General features: G+C 48.9%; 1 protein-coding gene across 8 annotated transcripts in view; it reads left to right on the top strand.

The window, feature by feature from the left end:
• ARHGEF6 (Rac/Cdc42 guanine nucleotide exchange factor 6) overlaps window positions 1-22,901 on the top strand; it is a 43,062-nt gene extending 20,161 nt beyond the window's left edge. For 5 of the 8 annotated variants that reach the window (XM_074914897.1, XM_074914895.1, XM_074914901.1 and 2 more), the window contains 16 exons: window positions 1,323-1,417; window positions 2,934-3,029; window positions 3,878-4,000; window positions 5,271-5,409; window positions 7,278-7,337; window positions 9,530-9,676; window positions 10,553-10,639; window positions 11,632-11,710; window positions 12,463-12,596; window positions 12,881-13,006; window positions 16,086-16,106; window positions 16,906-16,999; window positions 17,983-18,072; window positions 18,883-18,982; window positions 19,869-19,923; window positions 20,555-22,901. In XM_074914897.1, the coding sequence (XP_074770998.1) occupies window positions 1,323-1,417; window positions 2,934-3,029; window positions 3,878-4,000; window positions 5,271-5,409; window positions 7,278-7,337; window positions 9,530-9,676; window positions 10,553-10,639; window positions 11,632-11,710; window positions 12,463-12,596; window positions 12,881-13,006; window positions 16,086-16,106; window positions 16,906-16,999; window positions 17,983-18,072; window positions 18,883-18,982; window positions 19,869-19,923; window positions 20,555-20,695 (1,587 nt within the window). In that variant the 3' untranslated portion in view covers window positions 20,696-22,901. Of the gene's footprint in view, window positions 1-1,322; window positions 1,418-2,933; window positions 3,030-3,877; window positions 4,001-5,270; window positions 5,410-7,277; window positions 7,338-9,529; window positions 9,677-10,552; window positions 10,640-11,631; window positions 11,711-12,462; window positions 12,597-12,850; window positions 13,007-16,085; window positions 16,107-16,905; window positions 17,000-17,982; window positions 18,073-18,882; window positions 18,983-19,868; window positions 19,924-20,554 lie in introns of all 8 variants that reach the window. The other 3 variants (XM_074914894.1, XM_074914896.1, XM_074914898.1) reach the window with 3 other exon arrangements.
• Window positions 22,902-27,711: the final 4,810 nt, after the last annotated feature.

Genomic DNA, 27,711 nt, shown 5'->3' with positions numbered 1-27,711 from the left:
AACAATTGGGGATGTGTCTCTGTATTTAAATGCAGCTGTTGCCATTTCCTTGATTCAAAGCTGTCGAGACAATAAACCACAAATGGAAGCTGCTGCAAGATGTCAAAAGGAGAGACTCAAAGTAGGCGACTGAGATAATACAGCAGAGGTGGCAGCTTTGAGATCAGTGTTGGGGAGTAAGGCACGATGTCTCTGTTCCAGTCCTTGCCATTGCCTGCGGGCTATTTCCTGTTGATAAAGATGGGGAGACAATGTCACGGCGTGAAGGAAGCCAAATTAGGGCTCTGATCCATGATCCCTTTCTTGGGTTTGGCTGGAGATGTTATGCCCTGAGCTGCCTACCCTGTGCCTCTGCCAGCAGCTGCAGCCCGCAGAGAAGGGGAAGCCGCTGCAGCTCACAGCCTGGCATGTTAACTGGGCTTGGCTTCGGAGCAGGTCAGCCTGCCGGGCTACGAACTGTGGCTGCAGAAGGGGTGGAGAAACATCACCTCCTCTACCATCTTGCTACCGGATCAGTGAGGTCTGGCAAAGGGGGGCAGGTACCTTCCCGCTGTGTCCAGGCAAACCCTGTGGTGTAAGAGAGTTAAAACGCCTGCATGTGAATGTCTCTGGCTCCTGGTGCCGGAGGTGAAACATGCTCATCAGCATGTCTAAATATATTTCAAGCAAAGCAAAGCAGAAACAGTATGTCCAGAGAGCTGTGAGCCACCTTCACTGTCTCCAAAGCTCATCCACACGGAGAAACTTGAGTGCTAACTGGGAGCGTGCAGGCAGTGGGTTTGCCTACCCTGCTGCTGGTGACAAATTGGCTGCTGAGACAAGAACCAAACCCAACTCAGCACGTCCTTGAAGTGGCAAGTTGAGCTGTGCCCTGGCTTGAGCTGCCGCAGGAGCCATCCTTGGTCTGGCCAATGTTGCATTTAAATTGTTGCCTGCCTTCCTGCAAGCAGTGCTCCTAGGATGCATGCACAAATTATTTGTTTGCATACCTTGGCAGCCAGTTATGCATGCAGGGTTAGGCATGAGCCTCTTGGGGGTCAAATACTAAACTTAGGTCTGAACTGACATTGTCTTCATGCTTGGCCAGAGAAGAAGCAGCAGCCCTTAACACCTGCTTTCCAGGCCTCCCCCAGTTTGCAAAGTAAAACCCCAAAATTGGACCCCCCAGGGTTTTGCTGAGTGTTTTGGGTTCTGCATTAACAAATGTGATTTATGAAGTTAAAATACACTTCCATGCATTTCAGCACTTGGAAGCTGATGTCATGTTCCTTTGACTAGCTGCTAGTACAAAGATCTACTCAGTGCTCTGTCTCTCACCCTAGGTGTTGCAAAATATTCTGGAAACAGAACGAGATTATGCGAAGGAACTGCAGTCACTTCTGGGAACTTACTTAAGACCCCTCCAGTCTTATGATAAGTAAGATATAAGGGCATCTGAGGTGGAGAGAACCCTGTAAAATCAACCGTAGTTCATTACTTTCCTGCTTTTGAATGTTGAGGGACTGTTACTGCTCTTCTTGTAAAGCCTCACAGCTTCACTGTGAGCCAGAAAAAAAGCCCATGTTATACAGGTTTCTGCTCTTTCCTGTTTTTTGGAGATCGTGCAGGCCTTGGGCTGTGTCAGAGATGGGCATTTCCATCTGGTAGAGGACTGGCTGTTACAACCCATCTGCAAGCTCATGTGTGGCTGTCCCAGCATGCATGTTTCCCGGCGGTACGCCTTGCATGGCTTCTCCCCTTGTCATTTGCCTTCTTGTAACTTCTCAGCCCCAAGTGGCATCTCCTAGTGATCTCTTCATTCCGCGCACAACGACACATATTCTCTGTGGCGAGATTGCCTCTCGCTAAATCCAAACTGCTGCTGAGCAAGAAGCGACTCCCCTGTGTCCCCGTCTGCGCAGCCATCAGTATTAAGTACCTCCCTGCTCAGGAAGAGCATGCTGCCATCCCTTACAGCCTGAGCAACACCAGGGCAACGGGGGCACTTTGTCAGGGCTTACCTGCAGAAATCAGCTGATGTGTTTTCCATCCGTGCTGGCCAGTGTGGTGCAGAGGCAGCACGTGCCTTCCTGTCCTTACCCAGGTGCCTTTCGGCAGATTCCTATCAATGGTTTCACCCTGCATAAAAGATCTGGTGCAGTTAACTTCACCTCCTGCTTACTGCTTCATCTTTACAGTCATCGCCTCCAAATGGTGCCATCTCAGTGACTCTGTCCATGCAGCTGCATTTGGGGCCGGGGTCCGTCTGGCTGAGCATGCTGAGGGAGGACTGGGCAGGCCTGGGACATCATGGGCAGAGGGCAGATGTTAAGACATCGTCCTGTCCAGGTTGATGGGAGAGTGGTGTCTTAAGGCCTTTGTATTTACATCTCTCCTCCCTTCCCCAAATCTTCATGTGGGATATATTCAGCTGTGAAAATTTGTAGACGGCAAATGGCTTAAATGAGGGTTGTACGAGAGCAAGGATGACAGAAGCAGATGCGTTAGCTTTGGCTAGGAAAAATTCTAACCTCGTTCAAGGAACAAAGCAACCTTTACCTGAGGGGCTGCTCTGTAGGACCCTTCTCCCATAGGGAAACCCACAGCATGAATCCCTGAAGACAAAGCTGTCTCTGTGTCTGCACACACCTCCCTCCCCACCCCTGTCTGAAATCCCATCTGTCTGTGCCTATTAGACAGCTAAGCATCTGAGAAGATTAGTGTGATTAAGTGATTAAAATCCAATTAAGATAATCCTTGACAGCAGACATCTTCTCTGGGAGGCTGTGGTCTGTAGCTCACAGATCATGGATTTTGTGTTTTCCTATGTCTAATGGCGTATCTGGGGAGAGAGAAATTATTGGGTCTTTTTGGAAGGACCACTTACAAATACCGTGGGGGTGCTCCTGAGAGCTACATCTCTTTGATGCTAATGGGTGATTTGACTCTCTCAGGCTCAGCGCCGTGGACATCGCATCATTGCTGGGAAATGTGGAAGAAATCTCTGCATTTCAGCAAACACTGAACCAAGCCTTGGAAGAAGTTGCAAAGTAAGTTCATGCCACAGCACTGAGATTGTTAAGCTATTAAACTGCAGCTAAATATAATAGAAAGACAAGCTCATTAATATTCTTCCTGGCTGCTGTCTTAGGCATGTTAAATGTAGAGAAAATAGCAGGTTTGAAGAAAGGTGGCAGGTAATGCTTTGACAGGAGGGAAGGTAGAAGAAATTCTGACACTTCTACTGTTGAGGCATCTGCTGAATGAGAGTGTCACTAGACCTGACATGAAAGTGTACCTAGACCAAAGATGCGGACACATGCAGAGTGGGTGATCTGGCAGGCATGAAGATGAGGATTTCCAGGGAGCAAAGAGCAAATTATTAGAGGTGATTTCCCGCAGGGAGACTGGCAGACATGTTCAGCTTTAGCTCAGCCTCTCCTTTGGAAGGGCTGAAAAGAGATGGGGAAAAGACTGAATATTAGAAGTATATTTAGGCTGTGACTTCTCTTTCTCTCTCCATCTCTCTCATATGGGCAGCCCAGACAGTGGGACCACCCCTGCGTTGCACCCAGTTCTTTCCAGCACTTCCTCAGCAGCTGCAGTTCTGCTGGTGGGACAGGACAGGCTGGGTCACACCTTGTCCCAGGCTGATAATGGGTTGTGATACTCACTGTCTGCACCCCAGAAACCCAGACCCATCTGAGGACCTCCTTCTTCCTCCTTCCTGCATGGCAGGTGTGGGTATTTTGCTTGGTGCTGTAGTTACACAGTGACCTGGGAGCGTCCTCATGCAGTGGTCCTGGGCAGTGGTCCGTTCCTGAGTACCTGTTTGTGCTGTAGCTGCAGGATGCAGATCAAGAGACTTAACACTGTGGCTGTGTGTTGGTGTCTGTAGGCTCCCAGAGAACCAGCAGCGTGTCGGAGGCTGTTTCATGAACCTGATGCCCCAGTTCCGCTCCCTGTACCTGACGTACTGCGCTAACCACCCATCCGCAGTCAACGTCCTCACGCAACACAGGTGAGTGATGGAGGAGGAAATTCAGACTGAAATCCCCCCCCCTTTAAAAAGCTACTTTTATTATTAATACTTGGCCTGGCATGGCTTTTGATCTGTATTTTCACAACAGGGCAAGGGGGTAACATGAGATTCTGCTGCTGAGAAAACTGTTGGGGCTTTGGGCTCTTCAGCATAGGCTCTCAGCTCCAGTGTGGAGACAACTCACACTCCTTGTGTTCAGAGCTGGTCTTGCAGGTCCTGCCTGCTGCCTGCACATACAGGACTTTTACCTTGGGTAAAACAGAGGCAACCTCAGCCCTCGCAGTAGCATCTCCTATGATTGTTACTTCCTAAAGGATCCAGATGCTGTTTCACACCCGCTGCTGAAGTGCTCACACACTTGCAGATGGGAGTATGTTCCCCTGTGGCACATCATTGCAAAAGGGAGGGTGGTCTGCAAGTCACCCGGACTTACCCAGTTAATTAATTGAGTTGCTGTCCAACTAAATGGTTGATTTGCAGTAATAACATCTTTCTTCAGCTTGTCCCACTTGAGTAGATGCTTGAATTTGTGTAATGCCATGCTAAAAAGCATGCCAGGCCAAAAGGCTACAACTGTCATCCCTAGTGCAGTTTACCTGTCCTCCCTGTAGTGATGGGAAAGCCAGGACCCTGGCTATACTGGCTGTCTCCCCATTCCTTAATGGGAACTTGCAATATATTAACTTACGTACTGAAATCCAGCTTTAATTCAGCCTAACAAAATGACTGTTAAATGCCTCATGCATGTGATTCCTCAGTCTGACTCCCTTTTCCTAAATCAGTCAAAGAATCAGCTTTGGCGGATGTGCTGACACACACAGGCTGTGTTTTCTGGAGTGATGTACACACTAACACCTGCATCCCAGCTCCCAGCAGGGTCCCGGTGCGTTGCTGCAGCATCCTCCAGCACACAACAGCCTCTGCAGCCCACGCTGTCCACCTGTGCCACCTCGCTGTGCCGGGGGACCAGCTGCTGTACCCCAGAGGCTGTGCACACCAACACCTGCCACCACGCAGCACCCTCCCCTGCATCCCTGGGGAGCAGGCTCTTGCTTGGCTGGAAGCTGACAGTTCCCTGCCTGCCCTGCTGGCTTTGCAGTGGGAGATGCTCGGCGGGAAGGCTGGGCTGCCTTTAAAAAGGTGCAGCTCAGAGCAGAGCCCCGGCCATCAGGAGAGCGTGGGAGGCAGCAAAACAGAGCCCTCGGCGGTGGTGAGCCCTCCTTGTTGTTGTTGTTGTCTCTATTTATAGTGATGAGCTGGAGAAGTTCATGGAGAGCCAGGGTGCGGCCAACCCAGGCATTCTCATCTTAACCACAAGCCTCAGCAAACCCTTCCTGAGGCTGGATAAATATGTGACGCTGCTGCAGGAGCTGGAGCGGCACATGGAGGTAGGTGGGCTGTGGGACTGCTGGGCAGGCTGTGCCCGCCCTGACGCTGCAAGAGCTGCCCCCCCGGCTGCAAGAGGCACCTCTGCCCGTTGGTATTTGAGCACGATGTTGCTAAAAGTGCTTACCACCCCTCCGTGGAGGTGTCCGTGGGATGTTATCTACCTTTCAGATTAGAAGTGGGAAAGCAGTGGAGGAGTCTCGGGGATGTTGTGGAAAGGCATTGCCTGCTCTTCACCCCAGCCCTTCCTCAAAGATGGGCCATTTCCAGCACAAGTAATAGCAGAGTTCAGGGTCAGACTACAGCTGGTGTTTATGTGCACAGCGGGTAATAAATCAGTGGTTTTATTATCGTTGTATGAGATTCCTATGCCTGTCCGCTTGTGCTCCTGGGTGGAGGCAGAGCTGCACAGGCAGACACAGATCTGGCAGCTGGCAGAGACATGGGGGGGCTGAGGAGTGAGTGCCTGGAAGCAGGGGGAGCAGTGAAGGGGGACAGAGACTTCTTCGACTCGTGGCAGATCTGCTTTAGGACGTTTCTCCCCCGGGGGACTGTAGAGGTCTCTGCTGCTGGAGTTCTGCTACTCGCCTGCTGGTGCACTCCAGCTGTGGGGATGCAAACCTCAGGGGTGGTGCAAGGAGGGGAACAAAACAGAAGTAACTGTCTGTTTTTAACTGGGTTTGCTTTTTACCTCTTCCAGTATTAATTACCAGTTAATTACTCAGCACACTTAGCTACAATCATTCAAATTCAACATCCCAGCCAGAGGGTTAAAACCTCTGTGCTTGAGCCAGGGGTTTTTCTGCATGTGAGAGGGCATAAGAGCCTGCACTGTGGGCACACTCCAGACCTGACCTGTCCTGCTCTCACCTGGCTTAGCTCAGCTGCAGGGACTGAGCTGAGCTTGGCTGCAGCCCCCCTGCCCATCCAGACACAGCCCACTCTTTGCAGGATGCTATATGGATTCTGTATGGGGGTCGGCAGTGGATGTGGGGACACACACGTCACCTATTTCTCTTAGTTTCTAATCTGAGTGTGGGGGTTTTGTTGCATGAATCAGTAGGGTTGAGGTTTAAGCTGTGGTACTGTGGGAGGAGTATAGATATATGCAATATAGATATATGCAGTGTGGAGGTATACCGTAGCACTCTGCACTGCTGTGCAGCTGGAGACAGGACAGGCATGTTCAGGGCAGCCCTTATCATGGGTTCAGAGGTGAGCACACCCAGGCAGCCTCCGACAGCCTCAAGGACAGCTCCATCACAACCTAGACACCTTAGGATTTGCTTGGCATGAGGACTGGGTGGTGAAGGGCTTATGATGTCGGGCCCTAGATCCAGGAGGAGGTGCTAGGAGAGTACTAGCATGCAGCTGCATTCAGAGATAAGGGACGAGCTCTTTGCTCAGAGTGCCCTCCCTTAAACACAGAGCTGAAGCTCCCATTGATGCTCATGGAAATGGGATGCTTGACAGGGTGATGGCTGGAATATTTTGTATGCCAGTGGAAGTTTCCTTCCTGAAGGCGAAGCCAGAAATCTACCCTGCGCCTCAGCCTGTTTTGATTGATTTTCTTTGTAAGCTGAGTCTGTTCTAAGTAAAATCATATCTGCTTTTGCTCAGGCCACTTTACGCTCATTAAATTGGTCTCAGCAAATTGCATAGCTGCTTTAAGCCATGTCACAGTCAGTGGGTGGTGAGGAAGGTATCTGGGGGACCTGGGCTCCCTTCAGCAGCCCACGCTGTCTGCACCCTTGGCCCCACGTTCCCCAGCACCCTGTGAGCTCTGCAGCCCTGGGTGCTGGGGCAGTGGGTGCTGCACAGGGCAGCTGCTGCAGCGGGTGTCTGAGGGATTTTTCTCTCCCTTCACTAGGAGGCGCATGCAGATCACGAAGAGGTTTTGAAAGCCGTCACATCCTTCAAGTCCCTTGTGGTAGGTGGCAATTCTTAAAATAGAGCGCTCCATTTCAGGGCTGCATTTCATGAAGAATGAGTCAAGCCTGACATTTGTGTCCTCATTAGAAAAAAAGGTCTTTTGGAATGGAAAAGATGGGTTATAAAGAATCTTAATTTCACGTTTCAAGCTTAGAGCTGCCCCTCTGGCTGCATGTTTCAGCAATTTCATGCTGGCTCTGTGGTCCCTGCAGCAGAGTCGGAGGACCTCTGACTTTCTCCTCCGCTGCAGAAAGCCACGTGTGGGTAGCAGTGACGACGGGGTCCCTTTCATCTCCTTTTGCCTCCATACCCTAATCATTTGCCACCTGAAACTAGACCGCCCCTTGCTATTGAGATGAGCTGTGAAAGGTTAACAGGGGTGTGTGACTCAACTGCTGGTGCCAGCAGGATGGTCCCCTCTGAGACTATTGTGTGACTCTTGGTTTTGTTGAGGTTTGCTCCATGGGCGTCAGGAGGCTTTGACCATATTGCAGGTAATTTGTGGCTTTGGGTGCCGTGGCCATCAGCGGGGAACAGAGCAATTGCCAGTGAAGGGATGAGTCAGAAATAACAAACCTATTTCTGTGAGCTGTGTTTCTTACACCCCTCAAAGTCCTTCTGCACCAAGATGAAGAGGAGGGGGGAAAAAAGCCATCCACGTGCACAAAGGTTTTACCCAGCAAAGCTTTTTTCAGTTATTAAAAAAGCTATAGTTTATCTCACTTTGTAGCCACTGAGTACCTTTCACTATAACCACTCCAGATGTGGTCCAACTTCCTTCCTTAGCATAGCAGATGCAAGTTTTCGGTGCTTAGCAGTGCAGATAAAAGATGGGGAGGAGAAAGTTCATAGAAAACAGGAAAGGGCGATCATGCTACATTTACTTAGAAACTCAGCTCCCTTTCCATTTATTCTAGTAGATAATAGGGGAATCATTCAGTTAAATTACAAGGTGTCATTGATCTGTAGGAATGCTCGTAAGTGATGGACAGTTTTACTTGAAATGTGTACTTGGGTGCTGAGTAATTTAATGTAATTATGGTACGACTAAAGAGGTTCAGTGTGGATTTGAGATTAGACGGGCAGAGATGCCCTTTGAGATGGACCTGTGGTCCTGTGGTAGGATCAGGGAGGCTCCTGAGTGAAGGCAGGGGGGGACCACAGAGCGGCTGTGATTTATGGTGGTGCCTCTGCACAGACTGCGATGGATTGCTGTGGATTTTATAGGGATTTGCATTGGATTCGGACATTCTGGGAGCCATCAAAACAGTTGCAAAACCAGAGGAAGTCCTCACAGCTTGGTTCAAATTTTTTCGTTTTCAGACTAGACCCAATGCAACCTCTCTCTTTGAAGATCTGGATAGTCAAGGAGTTTGTATGAAACTGAACTGGAAAGGAGAAAAATCTCTGTTAGAAACAGGGGTTTGGAAAAAACCAAACAGCTAGCGAAAACTGAGCCCAGGTTTGGCTTTGGAGCAATTTTCCCTGTTGGCAGAGGTGTCAGTTAAAGCAAGTTTTGCTTGGATTTGCAGGGCTGTCTTTGTTCAGTCAGCGTGGTCCTCTGCTTGCTGAAAGCTGCTGAAGGACTGGCCGCTCTGTGGAGCTCTCCCAGACCCAGCTGCTGAGCATCGGTGCAGTCTTTTCAATTATGGCACCTTCAAAAGCTTCATTTTGCGCTACTATACTGCACCACTGAAATATTGTGCCAAGTCTTGCTTTTGGGTTTGCAAATTTTGGTTAGAAAAGACCCACCCATCTGATTCATGGGGGCTTGGCATTTCTGCAAGTATAATTCTCTTTGCTGTTTGAGCAAAATGGGCAAAATCTCTCTAAGCAGCAGCAAAATTAGAGGCATTTAACTCTGCGGCTGTCTTGGTTTGGAAAATGTGACCCTGTGCTCTCAGAGGTAGGACTGATTTGGAAAGAAAAGAACTGCTTGGTGCAGTTCACAATTTCTTTGACATTTTAAATGTATTCATTACTACATAAATCGCTAGGGTGTCTTTTTTTTCTTTTTTTTTTTAACAAACTTTGTGTAATAGCGCCAAAGCAGGCTTTCCTGATCCCTTGATGTGACCAGCCCTGAGGCCACGTGGCTGTGGGTGCTTTGCTGGTGAAACCATCTTCGCTGGGATGGTTCAGATTTGTGCCTGTCCTTTGGCTAACGAAGCGCCCTGCTCTAATTCCCAGTCACAATGCCAGGAGCTGAGGAAGAGGAAACAACTCGAACTGCAGATCCTCTCTGAATCCATCCAGCGCTGGGAAGGAGAGGACATAAAAACAATGGGAAACATCATCTACATGTCCCAGGTTATGGTACAGTGTGGGGGAAGTGAGGTGAGTGTGGTGGTCCTTCTGCCTAAAGACATTGTGTCCAAATATCCCCTTGCTCACGGGATCAGTGATGAAGGGTGGCAGCTACTGTCTCTCCAGGCCAGCAAAGTGCTGAAAAATAATTCTGATAAATAATTTTACCTGGAGAAGAGCTGTGCAGTGGCACTGTTGCATGTCTGTGGAGTCAGGCACCCTGGGGGCTGAGCTTCAGGCCTTTGTGACAAACTTTGCAAGCAAAAGAAGCACCTCGGGTGCTGCATAGCACATTAATTTCCCTCTTTCCCCCCTGTGACTTACTCTGAGAAATGAGAGTGACTTGAAAGTGTGCATTGACATAACCATTTTGCCATGTCCTGTGCACAGTGTGGCAGCTGCTGTGACGTCCCCCTCCAGAGCTGACTGTGCTTTGGAAATAACTGGAGGGATTCCTGTGCTGCCTGTCCTAAAGCATCACACCAGTGCTTGCCACAGGCCTTCACCAGTGATGTTAAAGCCCTGCGTACTGCATGTTTGGCGTGGGAAAGTGCCTGCTATCACTGAATTGCTCCCTGTAGCAACTTTTCCCTGGGAAGGGAAGATCTGTAAAACAAGGACCTGTAGAGCCTAGTCCCGGAGTCTTGTTTGGGATGTGAGATGCTGAGGGACATATGGTCTTCTGAGGCACTCTGAAATGATTGTGAGAGGATTGGCAGGATGCAGACAAAAATGTGTGCAGGAAAAACTAGTATAAAAATGAGATGCTGGAAAAAAAAAATCAGAATAATTTGTTTGGGGGTGATCTCTCACAGTCTGATTCCAGCTGCAACAGGTTCCCTTTGCTGGAGGAAAGTACTTGTGATGCATTGTAAACTGGACTAACCTGAATTCTTATCCCCGCAGGAGAAAGAAGAGCGATATTTCTTGCTGTTTTCAAACGTTTTGCTGATGCTGTCTGCAAGCCCACGGATGAGTGGGTTCATCTATCAGGTAGGCATGCTTAATTTGAAGTTGCAAGCCGTTAGGTGTGAAAAAGGAAATCAGATAGCTCTTATCAAATTCAAATCCTCTGCTTCCTTAAACCTGTCTGTTTTGATGCAAATGCCCCAGGCTGGGAACCAGGGCTTGGTTTTACCATGAGTGCCAGGACAGTTAGTGCCTTTGTCCTGTCAACTGGTTAAACAGCATTTGGTGTGAATGCTGTGAAATGAGAAAAAAAAAACCAACTCCTTGCAGCCTGTTGTCCTACATGCTGTTCTCAAGAGTGTTGTTTGTATGTGTAAGGTGTCCTGACGTAGTTTGTAGGGTTTTGACCCACACGGCCAGCCAGCCAGCTCTGTGTTGTGCTGTGCCTGAAAAATATTTCACTTTTATAAAGCCCACTGTGAAGAACCCAGAATTTCCACTGCATGAGGCACCCCAAAGCTCTGCATTTCTTATGTGTTACTATTTGAATGGCTGCAATCAGGCTGTTGGGAGCTTGGCTTTTCTCCAGTTGCCTGAAAAAATCAGTACCCTCCAGAAAAACTATGCTCTTGTGTTGATGTATCATTTGTCACATGCAAGGGAGATGGGAAAAATTTAGGAAGGATTTAGCTGGTTTTTTTTTTATTTTACCCACCAGTGGAAGTAAGGTGAGCAGTCAGATCAGCATGCATAACAGAGGGACAGGGAAGGCTTTCAGAAAAAACAGGGGAAGTTGATCCTTCTGACTATTGTAAAAAGGGTTTGCACCTATTGAAGGGAAAGGGTGGCTGATGAGCCGGGTATGACTCAGTTGTCAGGGGAACATCTTTTCAGGGGTTTGACCTAGTTGTGCAGGGAAATCTAGATCCATCCATTAAAGGAGACTCTTCCTGCATTCTGAAGCCTTCACAAATTAGTTTTTAATGGCGATTCCCAAAGTGAAAGAATCAGCAGAAACAAGCAGAACAATGCCCACTGGGAAGCCGATGCAGACACTGACTCCTCAGTTCTCCTAGGGAAAGCTGCCTTTGACGGGAATGACGCTGACAAAGCTGGAAGATGCTGAAGGGAATGAACACACGTTTGAAATTGCAGGTCAGTGGGGCCCCTGCCTGGGGCCGTGCTCCCAGTCCAAACAGCATCTGCCACTGGAGGTACTGGTGCTTCTCCTCCCAGTAACCACTGCACCACACTCTTTGCTCTTTTACCATGTGTTGCCTGAGTTCCTGAGCATCTCCCTCCTGGTTGAGGCAACCTTCTTCCAGTGCTCTTGAGCAATGTCTCTGGCACTGGGCTGCTTTCAGAGATCATAGTGTTTCATATGAGACAAATCTCCTGCCCCAGCAGCCCTTCTCTGTGCTGTGCGTGCCCCATCTGTGTCCAGCATCCATCCTGTGCAGCTGCGAGCACCTCATTTATTGTCAGATTAACAGGTCTGATCATCAGGTAGCTTTCCTAATGCCTCTCCCAAATTTCCCCTTCAGTTTATCTCATTACCTCTAGCTATACACAGTCATTTCATGTTCAGTGCCTTGGCTGCACTGCAGCTATTTGTGCTGGTGGTAATTGGTGTCAGGAAATATTGTGTTTGCTTACTTTTAACATTAAATAATTCTTCACACATTCATCTCGCCAGTTCCCTTAGCTTTTCTCTGCAGCTTCCACACTGGCTGGCACTGTGTGCCCAGAGCAGGACGGGCAGTCACATCTTTGCCCTGGCCTTTTTGCAGCCACTGGACTTTGCAATCTGAGGAGCTGCTTGCTGCTGTGCCAAGTTGAGGTCACCCTGTGTTTCCTCCTGGGTCTCTACGGCTTGCTAAAGATGGTTATTTAACCCTCTGTTGCAGGGAACATGACAGAGCGGATCACTGTGTCCTGTAGCACCAGCCAGGATTTGCACGAATGGCTTGACCACTTGCAAAGGCTCACCAAAGGGACGTGCAACACCGTATCCAAAACGCAGTCCTGGAGCACTCATTCGGTAAGCGCCTTGCCTCCCCAGCCTCTCTGCTGCCCGGGGTCCCTCGGAGCTGGTTGATCTCTCTGTTTTGGCAGTGCACCTTGATATCGAGGTGATGGGTACAGCTGTAAGACACATCCCGCATTTTTGTTTGTAATCATGCCATGCTTGTACCATTTTATGTGTATCCTGCCCTATTTTTGTTGCAACAAAGGAGTTCACAGTGAACTCTTGTCCATCACCCTCTGCTTCTCTACATTGTTGGTGGCTAACAGTCTTCATTTTCTTCTCATCTGTTTTTTCAGACATTTAGTTCAGCCGGACAGATCCGTGGACCTCTAGAACCCCCCAAAATCCTCAAGCCCTGGAGCTTGAGCTGCCTCCGTCCTGCTCCTCCACTCAGACCATCGGCAGCGCTGAGTTACAAAGAGGTAATCATCCCTGTGCCTGCAGAAGAGCCTGATTTCATGGCAATCCCTAGTGCTTGTGTCCAGGTTTCTTATCCTGTAGTAAGGGCACAGAAGCTGAGGTTAACAGGGACATTGAGAGAAATCACTCTGCCAAGTTTTGCCCCAGGCCTGCGATGGATGCTTGTCTCTGTGGCTGACTTTGTGCTGTGAGTGAAACGTGAGCACGTGTTTGCAGGCTTGATGTTTGCTCTCGACTACTGGATGTCACCAGTCCCGCAACGGGGTGTCTCACAGCCTTGCACATCCCATCAGTGCTCTCCTTCGGCAGTGCTGTGGTGGAGCTGCTGCCTCTTCTCCTCCTCCTCCTGCCTTGCTCTGAGCCATGGGTGGGAGCTGGGCTCCCTGCTGGGACATGTTCCAGCTCCAGCCTAGCAGCAGCTCAGCATTGCCCAGGATCGAGCAGTGATGCTGCACCAAGAGGAAGAGCAAAAAGGCCTGTTGATATTTCTTGTCTCTTCCACCCTGTGCTTTAGTGGCTGGAGCAGGGCTCCCTGCAGCAGCCGTGGGGCTGGACCCTCCTTCGTGGCCCACCCGAGTGTTTTACACACCCATACCTTGCTGGGAGGCAGCAGCGCGAGGGATCGCTTCCCCCGCAGAAACCCCTGGGAGGTAGGAGGCAGCGTGGGGAAACCCAAAATACAACCCAGCTCCGATTCTCACCCCTTGCTGCAGTTGCAGTGCTCTCCTTCCCTACCTCACATTAAACTTTTGGGATTACTCACCAGTAGTTTGGGTAACGTTCCCCTTACTGAATGAGCACTCCGGTTCTGAGTCAGCCACCTTTCTTGGTACAGCAGCCCTGGGAGCATCACTGCCTGGGCTCCCCATGGAGATGGGGAAGGGGGCTTGGACCCCCCCTTAGTCCCCCAGCACTCAGGAATGGAGACTGTGGCAGCCAGGGCGGCTGTAGGTCTGCTGTTCCAGATAAAGAGTTTAGGTTGCCTCATGGTGTTTTCTTACATTTATTTCTTAAAATTTGTAAAACAATGCCTTTCAGTTTGGGAATTAACTTGTTCAAAAACCAACCAAGCAGAATGGAAACGACCCTTAATCTTTGCATGTTCCAAATCCCTAACATAGACTAAACCATTTCTTGCTTGCATGGTGGATTAAAATATAGGAAGAGGCTTGAAGTAGAGAATTTTTTCTGTGTGAAAGTGCAAGGCTGATATTTATTTATAAGTTTGGCCAAAATCACAGATTGATATCATTAATACCACGGCTCTTCGTGGTTTCTCAGTTGTCCCCTGTCCTGCGTAGCAGGAGTTAAACTTTCTGTGTTGAAACCAGGCAAGAGGTTTTTGCCACAGAAGCTGAGCAGACAGAGAGCCCCGAAGGGCTGCAGCCTGGATGGTATCGTGCAAGGTGTCAAAAGACCGAAAATGTGGTTTGCATGGGAACAGGGGTATCACAGGCCACCTGTGGAAAGCAGTAGAGACAGCCCCCACTTCCTCTAATGAGCCTTTGTTTAAAGGCACTGCTGAGGCTAGAAAGTGCCCAGGTAATGAAAAGCTTATCAGGTCATGTCCTTGTGTTTGGCACAGATGTGCAGTCACTTTGCTGCAGGGCCAATTGGTAGGACCAGACCTGGGACAACAGCAGAGCACCTTAATGTCACCACGGGGCTTGGCTGTGGCAAACACTTCACAGCTGAAAACGTGGCTGATGAGGAGGCTCACTAGGACCAGCCACTGCTTGAGGGGCTGTGCTGGCCACACTGGTGGAAACCCAAAGGCAGTGAGTCCACCAGAGCTGGAGCAGAGCTGGGCAGGCTCAGCCTGGTACCCAGTCAGTCCAACCTGAGCCTGGGGGGCAGCTTCCTTCTCAGGGGAGGGAATCATAAACAAGAGGCTGCGATGACAAATATGAAATAAATTCAGTTGTTGGCCCAAGCAGCTCTGCATCTGCCTTATCCCTCCCTCCAGCGTGCTCAATCGCTAAGCAGAAGTCCTATTTCACTGGGTTTGTTTTTTAATTAAAAACAGGGTACAAAATAAACGAGGCTAACAGCTCAGACACCTTCCTATAATGAAGATACAATGAAGGAATACAAATTTCAAAGGTTATTTGCAGGGAAGGGAGTGGGGGGGTTTGATTAAAAGATTAGAGATTTTCAGACATCCAGTGTTACTTTAATTGGCTTCTAGTAGTGTAGGACGGGATGGCATAGTCTTGTGCATTTCCTCATACCTAGCTGTGCTCAGGAAACCCCAGAACCTGCTTGCGTACCACACAGCACTGAAATTTCCATTGAAATTGGGTCATTTTTCCTGTTCTGTTTCCAGTAAATCATTTGTAGTGACAGAGCAAGTACTGTGGGTAAAGCAGTGTGCCCGGATTCAGGTTAGCAAAGTGAAGAAGTTTCACGAATTATTTCTTCTACTTTTTTTTTAAGTGGCCTGCTTTGCGTTAGGTGAAGGGTTTCTAATATTGGGATTCAGTACTTGGCTGGCCAGACCTGCAGGAGAGCCAGGCAGCCCCCGTGCCGAGCATCCCAGGGATAGGGCTCTCCACGGGGTGTGCAGGGAGCAACCTGTCCTGCCAGCAGAGCTGGGAGATCCCGATGCCTGATGCTGCCTCCAGTGAGGATGGCAGAGCATCCCGTCATCCCGGCTGCGTTGGGTTAAGACCACAGGACTAGTATGGAGCCAGTCCCCGAGGGGCTCAGATGGAGCTGGACACACAGGGTGGCTGCAGCATTGCCTAGCACCAATGGGTCCTGCATTTTTAGGCATTGTTTTAGCCAACCAACATCTACAGAAACCTACTACTAACGGAGGAGGCATGTTCTCTATTTTGATGTGTTTAGAGTATATTAATGCCCACTTACCATGCGTTTCACATGTAATTTTTTCAGTTTTGCATGACACCGTTCTCCTTTGCATGTTGATAGTGCTCTAAAACCAGCACAGAAGGTGTGCCACATTAATCACAAGACTAACATTTAAACGTGTTTTAGAATTGTGGATTTAATGGACTTGGTCAATAAAATCATCAGTCTCTCACACTCATCTTCTCTTTCTTTGCATATTCATTGTAGAGGATGTCTTATATCTTAAAGGTAAGGGTAGATACATCTCTTTGGCTTATTGTGGCAAAGAATGCTTGTTCCTGTTCATGCTTCTCGTGCTTGCATGACCCTAATTTTGCCTGGCTGTATCAGTAAGTTATCATGAGAGTCAGTAGTGGCTGGCAAACGTATTTTGAGATATGGATTTAGTATTATGGTACTTAAACTTCCTGGCATGCCTCTTCTCCTGCTTAAAATCTGTATTGCATGTAACCTACTAACACATTAATTCTCTCCAAATCAGCAAGGCTTGTAACTCAGTGGAGGAGATAAAAGCTTGTGTTTCTTACTTGTGGAGTCATAGCAAACACTAACTTTGTGTGTATTTGTTTGTGTATCTGTGTGGGGGATTTATACTCTCAAACAAATTGTGTGCATTTAGAGGCAATGTTATTTGCCAACTGGTTTATATTAGAAATCAAATCAAGTCAAGGAAATAAACAATATTATAGGGTTTTCTAACAAAGACCACAGAGTTGGTAAGCGGACTAAAAGTGCTGTGAATGTGAATTCTTTGGCTAAAGGATCTTAGCCAAGGGTTGAATTTGCTAGAGGAGCTTGTCCTGGCCCAGACCTGCGGATGCTGTTCCCATTGCTGTTCCAGGGAGCAGCGGGCCACAACTACCACCTGGGAAAGGCAAAAAGCATAATTTTCCCCAACTTTGTCATTGCCTGCTTTGTAGTGCTCTCATGTGTTGTGCATAACACGGATAGCTGCATTCAGCTGCCCTGCTCCTCTGTTCGAGCTGCCTTTGGTTCTGGTTAAACACAAGAGTCTGTTTCTCTATAGGATTCCAGCAAAAGTCCAAAAACAATGAAGAAGTTTCTTCCAAAAAGGAAAACAGAGAGAAAACCATCTGATGAAGAGTTTGTTATTCGGAAAAGTAAGTGTTATCTTTTTCTCTTCCATTTGGAGGTTTCTGTGTACTTGGTGATCTCCCTGGGACTTTGGAAACAGCCTTTCTTATGGTGCAGGATGCCACAGGATGCTTACGTTGTGAACAAGCCTATGTGCTGTTGAGCACAGGAGGCTTCTGGAAGCGCACTGGTCCTCAGCCTCTGACAGATCCCCTCCCAGCTATGACTGCCAGACATGCTACCACCCTCCTCATGATTGCTAGTACAAGGTCATGGGTTGTGGGTGGTCTTGTTCTGGGTACGAAGCCAAGGAGCTACTTCCAAGGAGTTAAAAGCTGCAGTAAAATTGCACATTAACAGTCATCAAAATATGAGAGCTGGGACAAACCCTTACCTGGTCATGCCAGCAGGTCGTGGAACAGTTTCCATGGGGGATCAGGGAACACAAAAAGGCCTTATCCCTGCAGGGGCGTTCACCTGCAGAGAAGGATGTGCTGGCAGCTCTCTGAAGTCCTCTTGGGACAGTCCTCTGGGGTTTTACATGAAAGGTCATGGTCACCCAGCAGTGAGCTGTTGCGGTGTGCAGCTTGAAGGTCAGTTGTCTCCCTCGGGAAGACAGCGCTGAGCTAAGGCTGGAAATGAAGACTTCACATTTCCAAGTCCTGCTCTGATGTGGCTGCACTGGACCCCTCCTAGCAGGGCTGCTCTACCTACCCATCTCTTGGTGTTGCCTGCACCCAAAGTCAGGCATCACCCCCTGAGCTTTGCTGAGATGAGCAGCTAGAGGTGTGTTTTCATACTGTTTAGTCATGGTGCTTAATGCCACAGGATGTTGCAAAGGCCAGAAAATGTAAAGGACTGCAAAAGGGAATTAGGCGAAGTCCCAGAGACAGTGTCAGTCAGGGAAACAGCATGCTCTTCTCTTAAGGGACTTGGGAGCAAAGGCTGAGAGGGATGAAGCCAGAACACTTTGCTTTTTGTGATAGCTCTTGTCTGCAATGTTTTACAGGTACTGCTGCGCTGGAAGAAGATGCTCAGATCCTGAAGGTGATCGAGGCATACTGTACTGGGGCCGGCTTCCAGCAAGCTCTCAGCTCAGGTGGGCACACAACCAGATTATTTAGTTCTTACTCTGCCAGCAACACTGATAACCCCTCTGGGAAAAACCAGATAGTTGCATCATACAGCAACAAGTCTCATGCTAGGAAACTGTGTGGTGTTCAGCCTTCAAGATAAGGGAGCTTCATCTACCTAGTGGTTTAGTTGCCATTGTTTTTCTTCTAAACGCAGAGAATGAAGCAGGTAGGAGGGCAGATGAGACACAGCTCTTTCGCCAGCACTTGTTAGGAATTAAGCAAACCTAGGCAGTGCCTGTGGCTGTCAGCACTGAAAACCTGATGGTAATCTCAGGTTGCATATAGCTTTAGAAAGGAAGCATGAATATTATCTCTCAATCAGCTGCGTGTTTAAGAACAAGCTGCATCATAAGAACCTATCTAACATCTTCAACTCTGGAAATGTAACTATTTATCATTGTTGGTGAGATGTGAAATTAAATCACCAAACTATCAAATAATGGCACATTTGAAAAAGGGAGGTCATGTTTCTTCTGAGAGCTCTTGAACCTAATAGAATGATTTCATTTATGTCACGATGTAGCTTTAGATGCAGTGAACGCTCGCGAAAACTTTCCTTTTTCTGCTTTAGGTCCAGGTTAGTGGTATGTGTAAGCCAGTACTAAACCATGGCAGATAGCCGGCGGCTGCTCCAGCCCCCGTGTCACAGCCAGCCCCGGGCTTGCAGAGGAGCCGGGAGAACAAGGGCTGCATTGGCCGTGCTGTCTCCGGAGCAGCCTGGGCGTCAGGGAAGGTCTCCTTTTTAATTCCTGATGAGTAATTCTTGTACACAGGCTCCCGTAAAGACTCCATCCCCCAAGTCCTTCTTCCTGAGGAAGAGAAAATCATCATAGAGGAAACACGAAGCAATGGCCAGACTGTCACAGAGGAAAAGTAAGTGTGGCTGCTCTCTACTTGCAGATCCCCTGGTTGCTTTTTGGAAGGACGTTAAAAACCAGTGCCCTCTGCTTCTGCATCTCTGCAGAGCAGGGCTGGTAGCACCGACTGCTGCCTTAGTCCTGGTGAGAACCACTGGGCTATTTCAGTTGCTGTTTTGTCCCTTTTTAAGAACAGGGCTGCCTTCCCAGCTGCTGTGACGTGGCTACAGCCCTCTGGGAGTCTGTGCCAAATCCCAAGAGTCAGTTTATCGAGTCCCAGAGCTTATCCGGATGTAGCTAATGGGATTGAGGAAGACAGAACCAAACAAGGGGCTCTTTTTTTTTTAACTACTGACATACTGGGCTGCTGCTACCCCTTGGGAGCCTGCCTGGCACCCTGTCTGTGAGTGACCCCAGCCTGTTAGTAGCTTCAGCGGCTGGGTGACTGCATTAATCTGCTCCTTTTCTAACCCAGACAGTGCATTCCTTTCATGCTTGTTTTTCTGCAGCATAACCTCAAGGAATCAAGGCCATTTTACAAAAAATGCTCAGGCATTTCCAGTTTTAAAATCATTGTTATTTATTGCAGTAGCATAAACAAGGAAGCCAAAGCCACAGACCTTTGTTGATAATTTAAAGATAGCAGAACAAAGTATTATTCTCAAGTTTTCAGAAAAGAGCCCTGAATTTTGGACCGGTGGCCTATAAATGCTCCTGGGATGTGTTTCTAGAGTCCCCTCATGGGCAGCAGTGGTAGGAGCAGCCTGATGCTTGTCCAGCAGAATCTGGAAGCACCTTCCCCAGCAGCACCTTGCTCTTAAAGTTCCCATGCTGTTGCTGTTTTGCTGCACTCCAGCTTTTTTTATTTCTGGTTTGGTTTTTTTTTACATTTCTTTTTGCAGGAGCCTTGTTGACACGGTTTATGCACTGAAAGATGAAGTCAAAGAACTGAAGCAGGTAATTTGAGTGGGATTGTTTGTGCTGGGAGTTGAGCAAAAGCCAGCCAGGCTGCTCCAGGTCATTGTCTTTGACTGGTCCATGCCCAGGAAAAGTCTTGCTGATGCTGATGCAGTCCTGCAGCTCCCTGAATCAGCTTTAGTTTTCTCCTGAATCAGCTCACCACGCAGTCTCTTGAGCACCAGAGCCAGCAGGAGGGAAGGGGTGGTTGGTCTTTCCCCCTACTCTAGAAGCTCTTTCAATTTGAATGTTCATGTTATAGGGGTCTGGTGGATACCAGTTCTTGTAGACTCAGAGGAGTCCTCCTTTTTCCAGCCCTAAGCCTGGAGGTGGGAGACACCACTCTGGGAGAAAAGGATCTTCCAACCCAGGCTAAAATTAGGTTTGTGGCAGGATGCTTCTGCCTGCTCAAAGTCACTGGGAGTTTCATGCAGGTCTGTGAGGTAGGAAGGGTCTGCTTGAGAGGATCGGACCACAAGTAACCCGTGTTGTGCATCCTCACAAGCCAGCAGTGACCTGTCAAATGTTCCTGATGCTTCATCACCAGGCAGCCAGGCGCATAGAAGTACCTCACTGCGTAAAGTGCATGGGCATTAACTGCATCTTTATTCCTTTATTTTTCTCCTTGAAGGAGAACAAAAGGATGAAACAGTGTTTGGAGGAAGAGCTTAAGTCCAGGAAGGATTTGGAGAAGCTGGTTAGAAGGCTGCTGAAGCAGACGGACGAGTGTGGCAGGGAGGACACGGGGCGCAAGTCATCCCTGATTGCCTGAATTTGGGGAGAAGCTGCTGGCAGTGGTGTGTGACCTCAGGTGTTTTCTGGGAAGCGGAACTGGATCCTTTGCCTCTTCTTGCTCCTTATTTTGTTGGTTTTGGGAATTTTGTTACCAAAAAAAAGTCATAGAGAAAAAAAAATAGTTTTTCTTCCATCCAGTAAGGAAATAAACCAGAAACAATCGATCACAACTAAACCGGTAAGCAAGCGGTCCATGATTCACAATTCATCTGCAGCAACTAATACCTCATCGTACCTGCTACTGGGAGCAAATACAAACTCTGCTAATGATTGCTGCTCACAAAGGGTTTGGCAGCAGTTTCCTAGAGGAAGCTTAAGCACTTTTTAATGCTTTCATTCTTTTCAAAAGCACCGGTACCTATTTATTGAATGAAAACATTATTGAGGTGGCATTGAGCAGAAACCAAAAAGCACCATGCTCCTCTTTTCAGATAATCACAACTGGGGAAGCTTTTCCCATCCACCTTCTTTTTCCCCATTAGTTGACTGTAGCGAACTAGAGCCCAGCAATACTGTGGTTCCCGTGTGGCCTTGATACTGATTAAAATGTGCAATTAACATGAAGACATTTGAACTCCTTGGGGAAGTCAGATCTGGAGCACCTGTCAGAGCGCATGGGAAGGTATGTTGCACAGTGCTGCCTCCTAACAGCTCGTGATTAGCACAACAGGTAACTGCTGTTCTGCCCCCCCATCCCTTTTCTTATGCATGAACTATAACTCCCCACCCCCTGCTTTGTTTTCACATTGAGTGTCCAGGTATCGTATGAGTTTATAGTTTTGCTGTGCTTCCCCTTGCAGGACATGCTTTTCTCTGTATGAAATGTAAACACTGCTTGATGACAAAAAACAACCCCCAAATGTGCTGGTTCCCTGCTCCCTTCTGCCCACGTTAGGCTCCCCATCGCTCCTTCCCGAAGGCTGGGAGCGTAGCCAACAGCCACTTCTCCCCCCATCGCCCCAAAGGGGCTTTCGGCTGGGAAAAAGGAACTTTCTCTTGGGATAGGAAAGATATTTATATTTATGCTTTGACAAGGGCTGGAATGCTCCTGGGGCAAGGACGTGCAGCACCCTTCTAGATCCCTGCACAGCTCCTCAAACACAGCACACAGGCAACATGCATATGTATCAGCTATCTTCATCTTATTTGGTGTTATACCCTAGTTTAGAACTGATGTTTTCCTTCCTTCCTTAGCAGCATTATAAAAGTAATCTCCTGTTAATGATAAGTCTTACAAGTATATCACAGGGCAGCATCATCCCAGGGTGTGCAGATGCACCACAGCTCATTACAGTCATACTGTTACGTTGGTCATGAAGGATGTAATAGAGGCAATAATTACAACTCCCTCCTTGCAATTAAAATTCAGCCAGAACATAGTAAATGGTGTCTGGGGAAAGCTAGACTCGAAAACATCACAAGGAGTGTAAAAGGAAATGCTCTTTAAGTCTAAGCTGTTTCTAGGACAAAACAGAGGTCTTTTCTGCTCTGGCTACATTTGCCATCTCCAGAGCATCCCAGCTGGATGGCAGCTCTCCACATCCCCGCCCAGGCTCACAGTTGAGTGGTTTGGTCAGCAGTCAAGGCCTGCTGTGCTGGTTAATTGTTTTCCAGGATAACAGCCTTTGCTGCACACTGAGCAGCTCACGCTGCTGTTCTGGGAGGCCCTGCCTGGACACACCAGCACTTACCAGTCCTGCTGCCTGCCCAAAGGTGGGCTGGGGCCCGGACTCACGTGTGCAGCCAGTGCAAGGATGCAAGCCAGGGGCCATTTACACTTCAAGGAGAGGGTAGAAATGTTTCCCTGTTTAGTTGAAACCTGTGCTGTGTACATATGCATGTTTGTAAGCTGTAATGTGATGGAGGGCACACTGGGACATTTTGGATCAAGCATTTGTCAAGAGCTAGAAGCCAAAAAAGACAAGAAAATAAAATAAAAAGGAAAAGAAGCCATGCCGGATGGACAGCAATGTTTCCATATTTACTTTGTTTACAGTGCTTTGTAAATAGGTTCCAGTGAGTCTGTCTTTAGATGGATGTTGTGTCAGCTGCCTTCCAGTTTATCTTTGTCATGTAGGTTTATTTACTGTAACTACTTATGCAAGTTCAACTTTTCTAACATGTTTTTATTTTGAACAGTTTTTTAATTGACATTTTCAACAAATAAAGAAGGATAAAAATGCCTTTTTAGCTTTCGGTGCTGCTTCCTTTGTTTCCACCAGAAAAGCAAATCCAGAGCTTGCTCTGGACATCCCCAATTTGCTCAAAATGCCTGTGGCTGCATCATCCACCCTGCGATTTACTGGGTGCTGGCAGGGGTACCAGTGTGAATGGTGATGCTGACACTCGGGCTTTTGCTCTCACCATCACCCAGTGGGCACCTGGGCCCAGGGGAAGGAGATGCATTTCCATCCCTCAAGCCCGCTTGCACTCTGCTAACAAGGATGCTTTATGGAGAACTAGCTCTCCGCTGCACTGGCGGATTGCTGTAGATAAGTGACTTCCTGCTTGTTTTGAGATTGATTTTTTTTTTAGTTAGTGCTTTCTTTTTTTTTTTTTTTTTCTGTGATTAGGTGTGGTGACAGGATTTCCTTTGGTCTACCGCTTGGACAAGACCTCTCCTGCACACTGGTATTTTTAACTCTTTGATAGAGACATGCCATGCTCTCAGCCCACAGCCAAAGTGGGAGGAGGATCAAGGGCAGGAGGGCTAGACCCTGCTTTCCCTCCCCAAACACGGCAGTTGGAGAGGGAAAAAGAACAAGTTAAAAAGAAACACTGACCTTGGGCACATTGTGGGAAAACATGGAAGTCTGCAAGGGAGCCTGCTTGAACCCAAGTGACATTTGGAGGAATTATTGCAAAGGCAGAACCAGGCTACATCCAGACACGAGTGCCCTGGAGCCTGCACCAGGCAGGAGAACAAGAAGGAGGCATCCCCCAGTCTCCTTTTGGAGGGAACATCTCCACTCCCGGGTCCCCATGAGGCCAGATCCAGGCCTTAACCAGAGACCCTCCATCCTGCTCCTGCTGAATACGTTGTTGTCCCTTTGGCCTCTTCCTTGCGCCAAGTCCCAAATGGCCCCTTTGCATGACCCAGCTCTGATGTAGGCAGCACCATCATCCTCCAAGCGGTGGGGTTTGGCTCCAAACGACTATCAATGTGAAAAAACAGAAAAAACACCCTGACAACTTAATCTGCACAGCCCAAACCACCACTGCAGCTGGGGATGCCCTGGAGGTGCCCATTTGTGGTGGGCTGCTCTCGCCAACAGCCCCAGCTCCACGCACGAGTGTGCCCAAACCTAAACCAAAATGGGGGAGGAGAAGACACCTTTACGCCCAGGCAGGGGTGCATGCAATAGATTTGGTCTCTTAGAAGAGATGAGACCCTGCCCTGACGAGGGGTGCGAGGGGTCCTGAGGTAAGGCTGGCACCTGGACACACAGTGCCTAACTGGAAAGGGGGATAAAAAAGAACAAGACCACAAAGTAGTGCACAGAGATGCTAGGACAGGCCTGTCACCCGAGTTGCCACTGTGCACAACCACATGGCATGTGGACAGCTACCCTCCAGCTCCTGCTGCGCGGCAGCCCTGAGCTCAGTGGCACGAGCTGGAGAGACCCTGCTTGAAAACTGGCATCCCAATATTTTTGAGGAAAAAAACCCCAAGCAAACAACAAAATCTTATTTCTTATGCAAAACTAAGAAAAAACCACATATATTTCACAGTGATCTCAGTGTGTCTTGAGCCATGCAAGCACCTCTCCCAGGAGATGACCATGCAGCTGCTTGCTCCTGCCACCGTTCGCCCACGACCCCCCGTGCCAGTCCTGCTGATGTGCCCGATGTACTCATTACGCTCTCATCCCCTTCTCTACTCAGAAAATCAGTTGAGAAATCATAGAATTCATAGCCAAAGGAGTGACAGAGAGGCCCCACGTCAAGGGAAAAATCAATGTATTGACAACCTTCAAACTTTCCACGGAGAGAGGAAACCTGCACCTGCCACGGCACCGGGCAGGGGCCGGGGAGGAGCACAAAGCTGCTCGGGAGAAGGCCACAGCTGGATGGGTAGCAATCGCATCTCCTCCCCTCCCACGCGCTACCTCACATCTGAATCCCACAGGCTATTTTTGGCAAGCGAAGAAACAGAGGCAAGAAACAAAAGCCCCAGGAAAGGCAGCGGCACAGGGGCCGAGCAGGCAGCCCACAGGCAGGGGAGACAGCAGCTGGCATCTGCTGCTCTTGCTGCAGAACTCAGTGAGTGGTTTTATGCCTGGTTTTTTTCACTCCCCTCTAATTTTTTTCACCCAACCACGCATGAAAATCTATTTCTCCATGGGATTTGCAGCTCCTGGATCCCCTCCTGGTGATTTGGGCCAGGGATTGCAGCCCAGCCCAAACCCTCTGGCAGGTGTTCCCAGGCACTGAAGCTGGGAGCCTGCAGGGGGTTTCAAGGCTGTACTCTGATTGTGATTTCTCCTCACCTGTGACAAACAGTATTTCTGCTCCTGAAGGTTTTGGGCACCCAAGAGTGGCCACACACACACTCCTTGCAGCTCTCCCCTCCTCTCCCCATCTGCTTGCTCCCAGCCAGCTTTTCTCCCTCTCTCAGATGATGCCTGTTAGCAAGATCTTTGGTTTTTCCTGTGGCTCCCACCCACAGTCCCACCATGGGCAGGCACCTCCACCTCCCCTGTGGAGGTTTGGGGCTCTCCAGCCATGCCAGCGCTGCCTCCGCAAACCCAACCACAAGATCTGGCCAGGTTTTGGCAGCAGTGGGGATGTGGTCAGACCCACACCACCACACAGGCAGTGGCAGCCCAGCCCCTGCTGCCCCCCATGCAGTGGCCACAGGATCCCACCTTGTGCAGCATCCATCCCTTTGCTCCAAAGCAGAGATGTTCCTGCAGGCTCTGTGACCTTAGGGCAGACAGGAGGAGTCCTCTTTAACCAGGTGTCCTAAATCCCCCTAAATTAGCCCCCACCCCTCTGCTCCACAGCTGTGCTGGGAGCTCCAGCCCAGGTTCCTCTCTGCCTTCCCAGGGCGGGTGGGTCCCTGGTCCGTCTTCCAGCCAAAATGCCCCCAGCACTGCCTGGCCCTGGCACCCCAACATCCCCAAAGAACAGGGTGGGATGACTGCCCCCAGAGGTTTTGGGGACTGGCTGTCCCCACTATGCCCCCCAGTGTCACCCCACTGCTCCCTCAGTCCCCAGACCCCAAGCAGGACCCTGGGGAATCCCAGCCTGGGGCTGAGATGGGTGAGCCGTGTTCAAAGCATACAAAGCACCCTATCTCTTAATTCATAAATTGTATCAGTTGTAGGGTGACAGTGGATGAAACCTCACACTTGGAAAGGGGGAACCATGAGCTTTGTAATACACTGCACAACACAGCTACAGCCACACGCAGTCCCCCTCTATTTATGAACATAAGATGGGTTTAGTTAAATAAATAATTTTTATATGCGGTGTCAGAAAAGAGTGGTCCATTCCCTGACAAAGTTAGGCAGTTCTGGAGAAAAGCCAACAATGGAGAAAAAAAACAACAAATACATATTACATTATAGTAAAACCAGACTGGACCTGAGCTCTCCTCTACTGACTTTGGGAGGGGGCCATGCCAGGCACTCAGCACTGCAATGAGTTGTGCAGACAGCCCCGTCCATCCCAGCAGTGGTGGCACTTGGGCACTGTGTTAGGACCAGACCTGCAGCCTCCAGGCAAGCAAAGCCTAAAGATTGCTGAAATCTGAAAGCTCTTCCACTTGCAAACCTGTTGGCTTCCAATCTTTTACACTCTGACAAGTGTGACCGGTACAACCAAATGCACCAGGTTTGCAAATTTGGACATCTTTAGATGCTTTTAAAAAATGCTGCATCGACATCCTTGTGCCTTGATGTTGCTCAGCTCACCTTCCCTGTGGGGCAAGCTGAAGAAGAGGGTCAAGGAGACTCCAGTGTACAGTGTCACTCAGGTACCCCTCCCTGAGAGGAGAACCTGCCTGTATGCACAGTCCTGCTTTCCTGGAGCTCCAGGAAAAGTGCCACTGTGGGCGTGTTCTCACTGAGGACAGCCAGATGCTCTGCACATGCACCTTGGAGGACTTGGGAAGAAGCAGTTGGTTTTCCCCCTCCCCCCCCCCATGCTTTCCTGGTCCTCCTCCTAGGGTAGGAGGGGTCTCAGGAGAGAAGGCAGGTCCAAATTTGATGGTGGTAGCCAACATCCCTTCCACAGGGGAATGAAATGGTCCACAGGCAGAGGGTCCTCTACCTGCAGAAGTGGGAGAAGGACAGTGTGGTGAGCAGATTCGGGTCACCAAGACCAGAGCACCACTGGTGCCTTACCTGCACTCTGGCTTGAAATCAGTAGTCCTTCCTTAGCCACTGATCACCCCTCTGATGCGAGGAGATTGTCACCAAGTGTGAACCTGGCCAAGGCAGTGTCACCCTAAGCAAGAAGGCTGGTTGAGTTTCATAGAAAGGCATGGGTGGAAAAAAGGGGGTTCTCAAGATAAAGCAGTTAGGGTGGCAACGATGCATCACCAGCAGCTAGCACGTAAGGACAGTGCTTGGCTGATTGATTCCTTTAGAGGAGACGTTCCTAAGCCTTTTAATGTTTTTCCGTTGATGTTTTGTAAGCAGATTGGTACAGGAGATATGTATGAACCTAGCTTGGCTGGAGCACCCTGAGCCATCCTACGTTGTTAGGAAAGAAACGTTGATGGTAGAGCTTGCTAAATAAAGCTCTTGTGACATAACGGGGACATCCACCCTGCCAGGTGCATGGGGCACGGTGGACCCAGACACACAACACCAGCATGTACCAAACCGTTGGCAACAAAAGAAAAAAGGAAAGTGCAAACAACCACAACTTCAAACTTTGTTCCATTTGTGTTCTCAGAGCCCCTTGGCCCTCATTAATAAATAACAAAATATACAAATTAAGAACAAGAAAACCAAAGAGGCAGAGGAACATAAATACGGGAAA

This window comes from Athene noctua, chromosome 11, assembly GCF_965140245.1.
Source record: "Athene noctua chromosome 11, bAthNoc1.hap1.1, whole genome shotgun sequence".
NCBI lineage: Eukaryota > Metazoa > Chordata > Aves > Strigiformes > Strigidae > Athene > Athene noctua.
The sequence above is the reverse complement of the archived record's forward strand: the minus strand, read 5'-3'. Positions and strand labels throughout refer to the sequence as shown.